The sequence below is a fragment of the Phyllostomus hastatus genome, unplaced genomic scaffold (genome assembly GCF_019186645.2).
Source record: "Phyllostomus hastatus isolate PE091 unplaced genomic scaffold, TTU_PhHast_1.1 phas_scaffold_129, whole genome shotgun sequence".
In the NCBI taxonomy this organism is placed as follows: Eukaryota; Metazoa; Chordata; class Mammalia; order Chiroptera; family Phyllostomidae; genus Phyllostomus; species Phyllostomus hastatus.
In genome coordinates, this window is record NW_025334009.1 from 17,891,616 (window position 1) to 17,909,029 (window position 17,414).

The 17,414-nt window shown below is 34.0% G+C and overlaps 1 protein-coding gene across 3 annotated transcripts in view; it reads right to left on the reverse strand.

Annotated features, from left to right (window-relative positions):
• ZCWPW2 (zinc finger CW-type and PWWP domain containing 2) overlaps nucleotides 1-17,414 on the reverse strand; it is a 102,111-nt gene that overhangs the window by 15,161 nt on the left and 69,536 nt on the right. For all 3 annotated transcript variants that reach the window (XM_045856685.1, XM_045856686.1, XM_045856684.1), the window contains one exon: nucleotides 11,389-11,435. In XM_045856685.1, the coding sequence (XP_045712641.1) occupies nucleotides 11,389-11,435 (47 nt within the window). The remainder of the gene's footprint in view (nucleotides 1-11,388; nucleotides 11,436-17,414) is intronic.

Sequence of the window (17,414 nt, forward strand, 5' to 3'; positions counted from 1 at the left end):
ACACACACACACACACACACACACACACACACACACACACACACAAATATATACATGAAGTCTGTCCAGAAAAAGTCCAACAATAATAAAAACATCAATGTAACCTGGCAGCCAAGGAGAGTGGACTGGAATGCACATGAGTAAATGATGTTGACTTCACTGTCCTAGTCTGTGGGAGTGGTAGATGCCCTTAAGTGAGTATTTGCATTGTGTGGATGTCGCATTCAAAACGACTGATCGAGTAGAGCAATGAATCTGCGTCAGATTTTGTGTTAAGCTTGAACATTCCTCTGCAGAAACTATTCAGTGATTCGGAAGGCTGCAGCTCAGGCAACTGGTGATCGGCAGCTTCATCATAACAATGTATCTGCTCACACATCACATCTTGTGCAGTTTTTTTGGTGAAACATCAAATCCCGCAGGTGGCTCAGTCCCCTGCAGCCCAGATGTGGCACCCTGTGACTTCTGGCTTTTCCCAGAACTCAAATCACCCTTGAAAGGGAAGAGATTTCAGACTGTCAATGAGATTCAGGAAAATACAACAGGGCAGCTGATGTCGATTGGGAGAACTGTGTGAGGTCCCAAGGTGTCTACTTTGAAGGGGACTGAGGCGTCATTATCCTATATACAATGTTTCTTGTATCTTCTTCAATAAATGTCTTTATTTTTCATATTATGTGGCTGGATATCCTCTGGACAGGTCATACACACACACACACAATTATATGATATTATATATTATATATTTAAATACTACACACATTTTTATATTATATATGAACACTGAATCTTTAGCATCATCATAACATATGATACATAATTAAAGAGCATACAGAATATAAATATTGTTATCTAAATCATTGACCTACATCTCCGAAGATGATGTAAAGCTATTACTTCCATTTCATTTTTAAAGATTAGCCCAAATTATCTGCATATCTGAGTATGAAGTGAAAGGGTTACTACTACAACAAAAAATAAGATTAAGGTAACAAAGTGCAAACTACTTTATAGGTATTAATGGAAAGAAATACTGTTAAACAGTTACCATAAATAAGAAAGATTTGTATTGGAAATAATAAGTTCCTTGTCTATTTTGTTCAATATTCCATAGCAACCAAAATGAACTAGTCAGTATTTGACAAAATGTCCTGTGCTTTCCTGCTCCAAGCCTTGATGAAGTATGATGTGGGGGGAAGAGTGCCAGATCTGGAAGGACGGGACTGTGACTTGCATGCTGACACTTGCCAGCGGTATCACTTTTGGTAAGTCCCTCTAATATCTAGCAAAGCCTGGCATAGGCACTTAACAAATACTTCCTAGCTAAATGACCATTCTGCATTTCAGGATTTTCTTTGTTAAACAATACAGTCCACTGGGTAACTGTCAGGATTCTATCTTTTTTCCCTTGGAGCATGTGACAGGGAACTTGGCACTTTGGTAAGGTTGAACTTTGGCAGTGTATTAGTTTCCCAAGGCTGACTGCCATAACAAATGACCACAAACTTGGTAAAGTGTAACAAATTTACTATGTTACAGTTGTATAGGATAGAAGTCTGTCTTTTATATAAACATTCATCATTGGATTTAGGGCCCACCTAATTTGGGTGATCTCATTTTGAAACTCTTACCTTAATTATATCTACAAAGATCTTTATTTCAAATAAGGTCACATTTTGAGGTTCCTGGTAGACATATCTTTTGAGGGCTATGATTCAACCCATGAAGAGTACATACTATAATCTTTCCCTATTCCACCCTTCTACTTCCCTTCCTGTGTTTTCACAGCTGATTCTCCTATGTTGTCTAGCCCAATGTTGTTCAGAGTAAGGCCCACAGTGTGACAGAATCAGCAACATCAGAGAGTGTGTTAGAAATGCAAGTTCTGATGCCCGCCCTAGGCCAACTGAATCAGAAACTCTGGGAGTAAGGCACAAGAATCTGGGCTCTCCATACATACACCTCTTTGTTTTTCACACGTAGCAAGAGAAAATTTAATCCTTGCTTTGGTTTCTTTAAAATCAACAAAACCCATCTAAACAATGACACCCACCACACAAATATAATGCTACATAAGTTTTGCTGACTTTTTAAAGAAACCAAAGCAAATATTAATTCTTTCTTGTTGAATGTAAAAAAGGTATATGTATAGAGAGCATATGCCATTTACTGAATGCATGTATGTGCACGTGTCTGTGAGTATTTAGTGATAATTAGGATTGCTGGCTTGAATGGCAAATAATAGAATTACCTTTAATTTCAAAGAACAGAAAACAAAAAAATTGTCTTGAATCAGATTTATATAATCTGCATAAACTGACGTGGCATTGCCCATTTCCTTAAGTCACTATTCATTTAAATAAAATCTGTTTTAGTTTTAAACAAGAAGTTTGCTAGTTGTGTTAAATATGAGGGTGCAAAATTTTGATTCAGCCTTTTATGCTCATAGAAAAAGAAATATATTTCGTAACCTTCTTTTGAGAGTAATTGTCAGTCAATAATCACTAAAGAGCTGCCTACTTTGATAGAATTTCCAAAAGTGTATCTGTGCTTTGAATAATGTACACACACTCCTTGTCAAAAGTTATCACACAGAAGGAAAAGCCAATATTCTCATTCCCCTTTGGAAAATCTGCTGGGAAAATATGCTTGGCATAAGGATGAAAACTGGTTTCATGGAGCATTGTAAATGATGGTTATTACTTAAGCTGAGTATCTGGAGAGTACAAATAATAAAGTTAAGTCTTCAGACCTAGATAATGATAGTTTTTAACACTTCTTTGAAAAAGGGGGAAGATTGAAATGAGCATTTTCTAGCCTTATTTTCAACATGATTTCAACAGAGAGAATACAAATCTGCATAAATGTCAGTCAACTACCATATGCTCCAGCCTAGTCAATCTTTAGTAGAATTCAGTTTTCCTGTGAGATCTGAACAATATCAGAGATCAGTCCCTGGCAATATGACTTATAAATATCCTGCTGTCCTCTGCCCTATTTCTTCAGCCATGTGTAAGTTCGCACTAAAGCACTGCGGATTTCTCTGCTTTGAGGGACTTACCAGAGAAAACACTGAAGTGTGTATTCATGCAGTGAGCTGAGACACAGGAGGGCATTTTTCCTAAAAATAGAAGTTGACCAGCAGACCACCTTAAACAGAAGGCATGAAAGACCTTCTATTAAATACCTCCCAATCCTGGCTGAGGATAAAAGTCGGGACACTTCAAGAAGTTCCAGAATTATGTACTTCACTTGATAATTTTTAAAGCCTTGGATGAATTTTTTAATGGTTTTTGACTATCTATACCAGGGAGAAAACATAACAATTTTATATATATACATATACACATAAATTTTTTAACAGTAAGATTTCACTCACATCTGTAAAGCACTTAAGACTACTGAGGGCTAATCAAAACACGGTGTCCTGGGAGGAAAGATGCCCACGAAAAGCAGAACTTACGTCGCAGTTGTTCATTTGATTTGAATGGAGCCAATAAATTAGATTATTTGTCCTCTAATTAGAGACTCTAAAACTCCAAGTATGTTGAAAAAAATTCCTATTTGTGTATAATTTTTTCTAAAGACTTTCTAGAATCTGCATATTTCAATTAACTTGTAAAAATCTGATGCATACAGAACATTCAATGGTTATAGTACCTACACTACACATTTTTTCTAGACAAAAGAAGGAATGTGGTGAGCTTCATTATCTGTTTTAGCATTTTTGGCTCCACCAACTTGAGTAGTAAGGACAACCTGCCTGACTCCTCACCCCATGGATCACTGTCAAATGCTCCAGGCATTTACTGTCAGCATTGTGTAAAAGACGATGTTTCTCCTACATAGGAATAAACAGATTCTATCTATACAATAGCAGAATTTTAAAAAAGATTGTTCTTTTAAAAATATTATCTAAATACCAGTCTTTATATCAAGTTTCAGGTGATTACAGAGGTTGAAACAGAGGACAGTCTCGTATCCAGATTCATGAAAGGACATGGAAAATACACCTTCCTTTATATAGTCCAGGTGACTGTGTTCTCCACTAAATGGGGGAGTAAAAATTTAAGGCATGTACCTAATATACATGTTTCATGGTAAGCAAATAATTTTTGGAGCAAAGTGCAAGTATGAAATACATTAGCAAAAAAAAGATAAATAGCATTTCATAGTCATTAAGATTTTGAAGAATTAAAAAGTAATAATTTATAGGTCTTCAAAGAAAGGAAATAGGTTTATCTTGTCTAATATATTGGGTTGGCCAAAAAGTCCATTTAGTTTTGTCCGTAAAATATAAGACATACTTTCAATTTCACCAATAAGTTTATCGATTTGGATATTTTGAGCATGTCAGCTATCTCCCACGTGGTATAATGTTGATTCGTTTCAGTTAATGTCTCTATTCGATTGCTACCAACTTCAACTGGTCTACCCGACTGTTTCAGTCACAGCACCTTCCCCATATACTGCACAAATCTATTTTTGTGTTTCAGTTGCGTTTTTACCTTTCTTGAAATAGTAAAGCATAATATGCTCAAAATGTTGTGTATTTACTTCCATCTTCAATATTAAAACGGCTACACAAAAATTCACCACTTTTGATAAGTTTAATCAATGCATACTGATATGACAGATGTCACAAAACAATCTAACAAAATTGTTTTGAATGAAGCTAAAGACAACTAAGCGCTACTAGAGCCATCTTACAGGGAAAAAAAACAAACTTTTGACCAACCCAATAAATGAAAAGTTGGAAGACTGGTGGGCAAAAGGTAAATGTTTATAAATTTAAAATTATATTTGAATTTTCATAAATTGTAAGGAAATTCTACTAATTTTCACTGACATTGTATTTTACATTTTCCCTTACAATCAGGAAAAGAGTAGTTATTACTATAAGGCACAGAAAAATCATTTAATAGTTAGGGCAATAGCTACAATCTATAAAATACAAACTCATTATTCAAATTCCAATGGTATGTTACATTAATAGCCACTCTCTTCAATGAGTAATATTGTTTTTAGCTTTAACATATTGGAATGAGGAAGATGGTGAGTGAGAAATATTCTAACCTTTAAAAGAAACCCAGATTCATTTTGTGTGTAGCTTGATGCTGGAGACATGCTGATGTGCTGCTGGGTCAGAGAGAAAGGATTATGCTAGTAATGAATATAATCAGCAAAAATAAACTGAAGAAACTTTAGTCCCTAAATAACAAAGGGCAACACCTAGAAATTTCTTTATGTGATAACTAGTACTCAAGTTGAAGAGGTTTTTATTTCTTAACAAAAGAGCAATCATATTTGGTAGAATTCTCTTTTTTGCCTTCTGGCTCCAAGTTAAAATATAGAATAGAAAATGTGGAAAGTTGTGGTTGAAAAGTGTTGAATTTCTGGAATCTGTGACATCAGTTTTTAGGTACTACTGAATTCAAATTCCAAATGAACTAATATCTGAGTGAATTTTTAAGTGGGCATTACATATAAACAAAAATTAATACAATGTTTCTATTATTATAAATGGTGACATTCAAAACTTATTTGTTTTTTAGTAATTAGGATAAAAATAATTTTTAAAAGACAGAAGAAAAAATTGCTGACACTCATGAATTTCCATTTACCAAGTGCCAGATCTGCATAACTAAAACGAATTTTCTCGAATAAATCACTGCACTAGGATAAATCACTGGCTTAGGGGGTAGCCCCAACACCCCTGCTCACTTCCACTTTCTACAACACCCCTCAGAGCTGCAACCCTGCAAAAAGAGGCAGCACAGCAGCCCTGTGGATGGGAAAACTGCCCTCTATAGCCACTCCCAGCCAACACCTCTTCCACTACAAACCCTGTGAACTTGGAGAAAAACATGCTCCTCACACTAGGGCACTGTTGCTTTATCTTCAGGGAAGGAAAACAACGGAGATTTCAAGTCCGCTATCCTCACCCTGATGCACATTTCCCCTCTACTCCCCTGCTCCTCCCAATGCCACTGTCTGTCTTAGAACAAGAAGGTCAATTTGGCTAAAGTCAGATCCATGGACTGAAAGTCAAATCAAAACAAGGGTTAAGCAAATATACAAGTCCCAAAGTAGACTTTTCTATCATTTAAAGAACAAATGCAATCCTCCGCACCAGAAAATAGTTACTCTGAACAAAGGATCTTCGCTTGCTCTCATAAATGGCATTATAAAAGAATATCAGAGGTTAATCCATGTTGTCTAAGTTTAATATTTTACTAACAGTTATCCTGTAGAATTCCTACAGATTGTAATTTAAGATAAAATAGGTAATCAAGGGTGGTTAGTCATTAAGTTACTACAGAGTATTTTGTTAGAAATTATTCCCCTGTAAGGCTATTTCAGAACAGTGCCTTGTAGTGGTATGGTTTCCCTCTGCTGATTTTGAGCATAGGGTAACTGAAATTAGTATGAAAAAAACGTTTTATTTTAAGGTTTCCACTGATTGACTTAAAGTGATAAATGGACAATGTTTATATTAATATGTATTCATCTTTATGTATTTGAAAAAGTTCAAATGCACATCAAAAGAGCACATTTACATTTTAAAATCTGGATTAGAAAACTTTTGGAGATGATAAAAATAGTCTCTATTTTGATCAGAGAAGAAGTTCCATGTGCGTATATATTTTTTAAAAACTCATCAAACTCTATGCTTAAGATCTGTACATTTCACATGTTTGAATTTGACCTCAATAAAAAAAAAAACTAAATTAAGAAAATCGTAAGTCAGATGAAAGAGCACTATAGTAACTAACAGCATGGAAAAGGGTGTTGGAAACCTGAATGGTTCAAGTTTGGGGAGCCCCGGCCCAAGGAAAAGAGAATGATGCCCACAAAGTAGAAGCCAAACAGAAACTAAATGCATTTTGAAGCCTGACAGACTTTTGCCAAGGGTTTCCTCTGCCTACCACTCTTTCTGGGATTGTTCTCTGCCTGGGGCTAGAAGCCAGAAGTGGGGATCTATTATAGTATTTATCTTTGGGGAAAGATGAATATAAAGCTAAGTGGAACAAGTAAATTGCAATATATGAAATCCATATTAGTAAGCAAGCTTTTTAATTTACACAAATACCCAGACATTTAGTCATAAAATGTAAGCAACTTATCCTGCTATTGGGCTAATGAAAATGCCCTATTTATATGAAGAATCTTTGCAATAATTTCAGGGGAAAATATTTCTTCAGTGGGAAAAAGTAGTCTAATTCCTCATACATAAATATATGAATCAAAAGAGCAGTCATTAATTTTATCTTTCAAAGTGTGTAAATTAAACTTTTGGCATTAATAAAAATAAAATGTTAGAAAAAAGATGCCCATACATATGTACATGATTTTTATATATAAGCCCCCAAAATTAGAAAACAGAATGAAAAAGAGATTCTTTTCCCATCAGTAACAAATTCCTGAGATAGCCTTAATTAGAAATATGTAATCTTCTACATTGAAAAAAACTGAAGCAAATGAATAGAGAAAATTCTGGCTCTACCACCTAACTTGTCTCTTTATTCATTTTGCTTTAGTTTTTCATATGGAAATGTTACTGGCAGCAACAGGAGAAAGGTTAAGTGAATTATAACATAGTTTGTTTTAATGAAAAAGCAGTCTTGTAAAGCATGTCACTAAAGCTCTAATGCCCCAAAAGAAAAGTTTTATTATACAAGTGCAGCAACAGAACTAGATACAATTTAAAAGAAAATCTGAAAAATGTTTGCAACATATTGCTAAAGTATTAACTTTTAAAGAAAAAAAAGCTGACTACAAAGTGGTTAGAATTGGCTAGGGACGCCAGTCTAGTCATTCCCTTAAACTAATCATGGGACTGTAATTGGTTGTGAGATGTTTTTGGTAAGGGATGTTCAGCAAATTGGCAAATTTTTAAATGTGCTTATTCTTTGAATCAGAAAGCCTACTTCCAGTAACTTCTCCTATCAAAATATTTACACAAACACAGAGATCTGTGTACGATGATATAGCTGCTTTTTATTTGTAATTTTGCAAACTGAATCAACCTAAATGTCTAGGAGGTGTCCAACCCGTGGCCTGTGCTGCGGGCCGCGTGTGGCCCAGGATGGCTATGAATATGGCCCAACATAAAGTCCTAAATTTGCTTAAAACCTTTTGTTTGCTCAGCAGTTTTCATTAGTGTTTGTGTATTTAATGTGTGGCCCAAGATAACTCTTCTTCCAGTGTGGCTCAGAGACGCCAAAAGGTTGGACACCCCTGGAGGAAACTGTTCAATAAATTAAGACATTTCCATAAAATAAAATGCCACTTAAGATTTGGCAGACCTTTGACTTCAGAAGACGTCAACAAAATATTATTAGGTGAAACAGTAGAGTTTGAATTCACTCCATTTATGTTAATAAACTATATATACATATTATATTTAAACATATGTACAAAGAAATAACTGTAAACATGCAACAGATTAATAAAAATTAGCTTAATTAATGTGATAAATCTTAGGTGATTTAAAAAATTCTAACCTCCATATACAGTGTTACTACTTTGAGAAAATAAATCATGACTAAAATGTGAGGCCTCCTTTTAAGAAAGATTTTTACATCTAAGACTTTACCTATCTAATAGAACTATGATGCTATCACAAGTCTGATAATTTAAAATATCCCTCTATCCTTACTTCCTATCTCTTTTTAAGGAGAAATTAGAGAAAAAAGTACTGGCATTTATTATACAAGCACCTACTAAAATATAATAACTATATGCTATTATAATTGCTTTTCATATTAACCTTTATAGCAATCATACAAGGTTATTATTGTTCCCAGTGCAGAGATTAATTCAATGAGATACGTAAGTGTTAGCTTGCCCGACATCACACAACAACTACGTAGGAGAACTAGTTTCTGAAGGCAGATGTGGCTCATTCATAATTTGTATTCTTTTCACCATAATTTTCTGTTTCCTGTTTCACGTCTGTGTGTGCACACACACACACACACACACACACACACATGTATGTGTGTGTGCACACACAAACACAAACTTTTTAGAATCTATAGTAGCCCACACCATCAGCTACTCCTCTAGCCTTCCTGGCATATTACTTTTTTATTCTTTTAAAAGTATTTTTTTTACTTCCAGGCTAATTGCCTCAGATACTTACTCTGGTCTGCATAAGTCTTTTCTTATTCTACATTCTACATTCTCCTTTTCTACATTCTAAAAGTAGTTATTGAACAGTTATACATATTTCATAGTTTATGGAATATTAGAGCAGGAAGGGACATAGAGGAACCTAGCTTCTTCAATTTTTTAAAAAATAACAAATAATCAAGCAGGCCGCAAAGAGATTAGTGTGACTTAGTCTCCTCCTTTCAGACTGCTGCCATCGATAAGCTGTATGGTCAGGTGGATGCACCCACAGTGTTCTCATGTATCTTAAGAGGTAGCCACATGCAGGAAGAGCTGAAGGATGGGCACTAGGAGTGGCAGAGGCTTGCAAGTAGCGCTCTGAGTAACTTCACTTCCACCCTATAGAGCTAAATATATAGTGTAAAATGTTACAATATTTTGAGAATAAGTAGATTACTCAATAATTTCTGAGAACAGTATGTTTATTCCATTTCAGCTTCCCTCTCCATAATAAGCCTTCTAAATTCCTTGTTTTTTTTTTGTCTAACATGTTTCTGTATTATTTGGTGTTATGTCACTACACAGTTAAATTTGTAGTTGGTTGAGTCCAGTAGTGTATTCAAAAGTCATACCAACAGTCGGGCAGTTCTTGTTATACAGTTTGTTCCATTCATTGCAAGATATCTCATGCCCTTAACCTTTGTCCTAAAAAATGCCTTGTATTTCCCCAAATTACTATCTCTCTATAAATATATTTCCACAAATTCCTAAAACAGCCCATAGAACAATGTCTCAACCTATGTGTGCTAATAGACCAGTTTTCCATGACAATCTATTTGAGATCTATGCATTATAATTTTTTTAAAGTCACTAGGAAAAAATGTAAAAAGGCATACAAAATAAAAGTTCCATTTTATTATTATATTCAACAGACAAAAATTACTCTGCAAATTACTATAAAAATTTCCAAATGGTTATTCTCATTTTTTGGCTCTCATGTCTTTGCAGACCAAAAATAAATAGTGCCCAGAGCAGCTCTGGCCCATGGACCCCACTATGACTAGCACTGTCCTAGGCACTAAGAACCACTGGTAAAAATCAAGAAACACATAATCATGTCAGCTATTATTATCTTTGTCATTTTTGATTCTAAATATCCTTTAGCAAAGACGGAAACAAACAATTCCATCCACATTAATGATCCTGTACTACCTCACTCATTCCCGCTCGAATCTTCAGACAGACACACAGTCCTATTTCTTTTCTTTTCCAGGGGGCAACACTACCTTCTATGGTATTGCATTCCTCCCTGCAGAAGTACATTGACATTACTTAACAAATGAAAAGTCCAGTTCCCTTTTAAATACAAGCTAAAAAGCAAAAGGATAAAACAAAATTTCACTTTAAAAGGACTCATAAAATATATATACTCAGAATACAAAAACAATATCCACCTCATTGCCTGTTTATCTACAGGTTCAGGCCCAGCTCCCTTTTCTGTTCCCTGGGTCACGTTCTACCTCCCTTGTCTCCACTCTGCAGCAGCCCCGTTACTCAACACAGGAAATGGCGCAGGTACAGGCTTTCCTTTCCACCACAGTTCTTTTTCTCATGACAATATACTATTTGTCTGGAAGAATTTAAGCACTGACTTTCTCTTTTACAGTGGTATCTTCTTAAGAATATTGTCACTTGAAGACAATGTCAAGGTTAATCCTATCCCAATCATAGTTTTGACAGTAAGCAGAGTTAAACATCTCTGTGCATACAATACACAGATTGACATGTTAAATTTTAAAAATTCTTGAAGAATGCTAGTGACTTTATGAATTTTCATTAAAAAGATTCTAGGTTTAAATTCATTCAAACGGCTGATGTCGTTCTCACATAACTTTGAGGCAAAGTCTATATTTAGCTGTGAATATTAACTCATATATTCCATGTAATTGCATACATTATAATAATATAGCATAGAAAAAAATAAAATACTTTAGTATGTGAGCATATGCGTGTGACCTATAATGTAAATAAAAGCAATTGTTTAACTTAAAATTTTCTATTGTCCTTATATCCGAGCATTCTGTAACATTGATATAACAATAAGTATTAAATTTCTAGTGTCAATCTAATAAAGAAAACATATAGTCAACTAAAATTTAGAAGAAAAAATGATTGTTATTTTGCTTTTAAATATTCATTTAATTATTTTATATAGTATTCATCAATGGAATTTGAAGTCTACATACTTTATATCATAAACCATGATCTTACCCTTTTCTTGGCCACCACAGCAACTTTGCCAACAGCTTTGGATACATCTGTAAGATAATAAAGTACAGCTGCTTCAGAAGACATGCCTATGCTCCTGTTCAAATAAATGCGAAGTTACACAGTCAGAGTTTTCTATTTTCTCATAATGTGGTATGGGTTCTCAATGATCAAAATGTTTGATCAAAATGTTTATAAACTCCTCTTACCAGATTTGAGTAGAGCAAAGTCATTCAAAAGTAATTATAATAACATCAGGGATTTGTATAGATTTAATAAACCTCTTCCCCTAACTCTGACTGGTTGATTGGATGTCCTTCATTTAGCATCAGGTATATCATATTTCTAGATTCTGGTCAGTGTGTAATCTCTGGAGTATAAAAGAATTGGAATTAAATCTCAGGTACCTCTACTTGCACATTTACTGCATGACAGACATAAGATAATGACTTGATATAGACATTACTTCATTTAATCCTCATGATAATCTTGCAACATTGAGGCTAAGACAAGTTAAATTCCCTGCTGGGAGTCATACAGTGGGGCCAGTCCCATCTAACTGTCTTTCCAAGATGTTAGTTGCTCCCATTTGGGCCCCCTGAGCTGCCAAGAGTGCCTGAGAAGAAAGACAGCCAGAATGAAAACAACCAGTACTTTTTCTTGTTCTACTGCTCCTAAAACCAGAATAATTAGTAACCAAATACAACATAGAAAATCATTTCAACGTATTTTTGATATGAGCAAAATCATGTGCATCTCTGTGTATGTATTAGTAAAAATTATTGCCATAAACAGATTTGAAAAAATTTCAATCTGGAATCCCATAGCTCAGTATGTTATATGTAAACATTTGTTCATAGACATGTTTTTCAAACTTTAATATTATGGTAACGAAAAATGGAAAGAGCTATGAACATTAACAATAAAGTTTAGAGTTACATTTAACATTAAAGAAACATACAAACAACTAGGAGAAAGACCTATCTCTTTAGTAAATCCATAGTCATCTCAGGTCACACAAGTTTTTTCTTTGAATTATGGGTATTTCTAAATATGTCTAAATACTCTACAAAGCTAGAATGTGCCTTTAAGGCAGGAATCATGTTTCACATGTAATAGGTGCTCAATATTTTTTATAATTAATAAATGTACATGTATTTTATTCACAACCTTACATGGATATAAAATACACATTTTACTTAAACAAATTAATATTATTTATTAATCAAAATTCATAGAACACTTACACAGTATAAAATACTATACTAGACTGTATAAGATATAAAACTCTATATTCTTAGAACTTCAGTTTATTTATTTATAAACCAGAAGTAATAATTATTACCTTAATGGTATATTATAAAATTTAAATACTATGCTCTATGTAAATAAAGCTCCTAAAACAATGTTTGATAAATAATAGATAATCAACAATGTTCTCTTCTATTTTGGCTAACAAAGACATTTTTGTATTTTGGTGTTTGTGTGCATGTGTGAGAGAGAGAGAGACAGAAGAAGAAAGAAGAAAAAGGAAGAAAGAAGAAGAAAATTTCTAAACCTTAACCTTTGGAATACCAGGAATTAGTGATGATATAAATTACTTTTTAAGTGATCCTATCATTTTTCTACTTAAATAATTTTATTCTATGTAACACAGTTGGAAATAAATGATGAGTAAAGATAAAAATAGTGAAAGATTTCAAGACACACAAAAAATAAGACCAATGAAATCCCATAATATATTTTTCCATAATATATTTTAGATTTATAAAAGGGCCCAGTAGAATCTGACAATAATTACAAGATAAAATTAGTTTTGTTATATCAAAAATGTTTTCTCCTTGTTCTTTTGAAGACCTCTAAAAACAATAAAAGTCATGATGAAACAGTAATCTTTACAAATAGTTAAACTTGCACACAAAAGTAAATCAAAAACTAAAATTGGATCCAATGGACCCTGACTGAATACTAATGAAAAGAGAATAGAAATTTGTTGTTTCTCCTTAAAATATACACTATTCTTATGTAAAACTTTCAGTAGGGAGATAGATAAATTAGGAACAGAAATATCTAAACTATTGTTCGAAGAAAACTTTATGTCTAAAAGCTACAGAACCATCTCCCAATGTCATGGGATTGTCTTGGGGGAATATCAACAACCACTCTGATTTTCAAATGCCAAAGGGAAATTCTGATATAATGCTTAAAAACTATAATTACTAGTGATTTCCCTATTAACAGGACATGCAAATTTGGATAACTGAAAGGGCCTTTACTTCTGAGCTATATCCACATCGTATTTTTAAAGAGCAAAAAAGGAACAGTAGGTAGAAAATAAAAAAGTTCCCAAGTAGAGGTGGTTATGCTTCATGACCCACAACAAATGTTAAATATTTTTTATTTACAACCATATTAGAGAGGAGTACAATTATCATCATAAATCAACAGCTTCTCTCCTTTAAATAATTTTTTAAAGTTTGTCCATTCATGGCCTCAAAAAAACTGTCACTATGTGCTTCTTTAAATGTGACAGCTGAGAGTATTTTCTTACAAAGATAGAGGCCTGCCCAGTTTAGAAGTCACCACTCTGTCCTAACAACATGTAAAAAGCTGAAAAATATATTGAAAATCAATAACTTTTCTTAGATACCTCACAGAAGTGAGGTCACACAGCAGACTACTGCCCCCAAATCTGGGGAGACGGACAAGCAAATATAAAGCCTCACAACTCACCAGAGCAGAATCCCCATGAAAGTCAGAGTCAGAGTAGGAACATGTGAGCTGTAACTGATGAAATGCTGGAGGGGGACCCAGCCATGGGAGAGGAAAACACACTTTTGTGAGTTTATCTCCTGGAGCTCTACTGGGTTCTTGCAGCAAAGACCAGAGAAAAATATCCTCCCACTTCAGGTAGTGGAAGCGAAAAAACCATTTTGAAATATGCCAGAGCATTCAGTTCTTTTTAACAAGGCCTGCCCTCAAGAGACTAACTTACTCGAGCCTCACCTCTCGTGATTTTTCAGAGCCTAACCAACCTGGAGAAAGGGGACTACCCAAATCCATCTGGCTTTAGTCTTCCACGTGGGAGACAGGAAATATCCAACTCCCACCCCCTTTAGCCATTCTGAACCACTTAAGGGATAGATAGATAGATAGACAGACAGACAGACAGACACTTATGAAGTTCAAAGCCCAGGACTGAGACCTAATCATAGGACTACAAAATGCTACCACTATCCAACATACCTTACCACTACACTACTAAAGGCCTATTTACCACAGTTCCTTTTACCTAGTCCATTCCTGATAGGGGATGTTAAAGTCTCCAATTACAAAAGTAGGTGTATCAATTTCTCCTTGAGTTGTATTGATTTTGCCTCACATATTTTGACACTCTGCTGTTAGACAAATTAATGTTCTCCTTTCTACCAAAAATTACAAGGCATACTAAAAGGCAAACAAAAAACAACAAAGAACCCAGTTTGAAGTGACACAGCAAGCATCAAAAGCAGACAGAGATGTGTCAGAGATGTTGGGACTATCAAATGGTGAATTTAAAACAACTGTGGTTAATATGCAATATTAAGGGCTTGAATGTTAAAAGTAGCCACCACACAAGGACAGATGGATAATGTTGTCAGAGAAATGGAAATGATAAGAGATAGAATAAAAAAGAAATGCTAGAGATCAAAACACTGTACAAAAGTGAAGAATGCCTTTGATGGGCTCAATAGACTGAACACACCTGAGCAAAGAATCTCTGAGCTTGAGGATATATCAACAGAAATGTCTAAAACTGAAAAGCTAAGAAAAAAGATGGAAAAATAAAAACAGAAGAGAATATCCAAGATCTATGGCACAACCACAGAAGTGTAACATATGTGCAACAGGAATACCAAGAGGAAAACAAAGACAGAACAGAACAGATTCTTATCTGAAGGAATAATACCTAAAAAATTTTCCCCCAAATTTAATGTCAGACATCAAACCATAGATCCAAAAGCTCAAAGAATACCAAGCAGGATAAATGCCAATAAAAACTACACCATGGCATATCGCATTTAAACTACATAAAATCAAAGATAATGAAAAAATCTTGAAAGAAGCTGGTGGCGGGAAGAAAGCAGGGGTGTGAGTGCCTTACCTATAAAGAAGCAAAGATAGGAATTTCATACAAATTCTCCTCTGAAATTATGCAAGTAAGAAGAGAATGGGGCAAAATCCTTAAAGTACTGAAAAGAAGAAACTCCACCAAATTAGAATTCTACACATGATGTAATTACCTTCAAAAATAGAGGAATATATGCTTTGTCAGACAAAGAAAACTTGAGGGAATTTGTTGCCAATAGACCTTCCTTATAAGAAATGCTAAAAGAGAAGAAAAAGTATCTAGGTCAGAAACTCAGATCTATATAAAGAAAGAAAGAGATCAGAGAATGACTAAGTGAAGGCAAAATAAAAACTTTTATTTTTCATATTCTTAAAGTACCTAACAGACAATAGTTCAAAATGATAGCAAAATATATTCATATATGTGCATATATATACATACATACACTTATTTTCAGTGAAAACAGTGATAGCAGTGATACAAGGAAAGGAAAAATTAGTAAAATGTTATCACAAGGTACTCATGAAATATTACTCATGAAATATTACTCATGAGCATTACTCATGAAATAGTATATGTTATTTGAAAGTGGGCTTGGATCATTGTAAATGAATTTTTCCAAACTCTAGAAAAACCACTTTTAAAAAGTTAAGAAAAAAGTATAATTGACATGCTAAGAAAGGAGAGTTAACAGAATTATATAAAATGCTCAATTAAAATCACAAAAGGCCAATAAAGAGTGGAAGAAAAAATAGAAACAAAGAACAAGGAAAACAAAAAGAAAAGAATAACAAATATGTTAGTTATTAACCCACTCTATGTAAACACGCACTTTAAATGACAATGATATAAATATACCAATTAAAAGATATTATCAGGGTGAATTAACAAAAAGAACCCAATTATATGTCATCTATAAAAAACTCACTTTAAATATAAAGACATGTATAGATTAAAAGTAAAGGGGTAGAGAAAAATATATCATGTTCACACTATTCAAAAGAAAGCAGCAGTAGCTACATTAATTGCAAAGAACACAGATTTCAAGAAAGGGAAATTATCAAGAAATGAAGAGGAGCATCACATAATGATAAAGTGGTCAATACTCCAAGAAGACATAATGATCATCAATATAAATTCACCCAACAGCAGAGTGTCAAAATATGTGAGGCAAAATTGATAGAAGTCAAAGAGAAACAGATAAATCCAATATTATAATTGGAGAATTTAACACCCCACTGTCAAAAACAGATAGGTCTACCAAGTATGAATTTACTGGTAAATTCTACCAAACATTTAAGAAAAAATGTCTATCAATTCTCTGCAAACTCTTCCAAAAGACAGAAGCAGAGGGAATACTTCCTAGCTCATTCAATAAGGCAGTGCTATCCTAATACCAAAACCAAATAAAGACAGTACAGAAAAACCATACATCAACATTTCTCATGAACATAAATGCAAAAATTATCAAGAAAATATTAGCAAATCAAATCTAACAATGTATGAAAAGAATTATGCACCACAACCAAGTTAGACTTATCCCAGGTACACAAAGCTGGTTCAACGTTCAGCTGGATTTTGAACGTTAATGTATCACCATTCAAAAATCAATGAATGTAATCCATGACATCAACAGGCTAAAGGAGAAAAGTGACATGATCAGATGAATAGATACAGATAAAGCACTTGACAAAATCCAACATGCATTTATGATACATACTCTCCGCAAACTAGAAAAAGAGTGAAACTTCCTCAACTGGATAAAAAGAATCTGCATAAAACTTATAGTTAATACATACTTAATGGAGAGAATCTCAAAGCTTTTCCACCTAGATCAGGAATAAGTCAAAGATGCTTCCCCTCACTGCTCTTGTCAATATTATACTGGAACTCCTAGCTAGTGCAGTAAGACAAGACA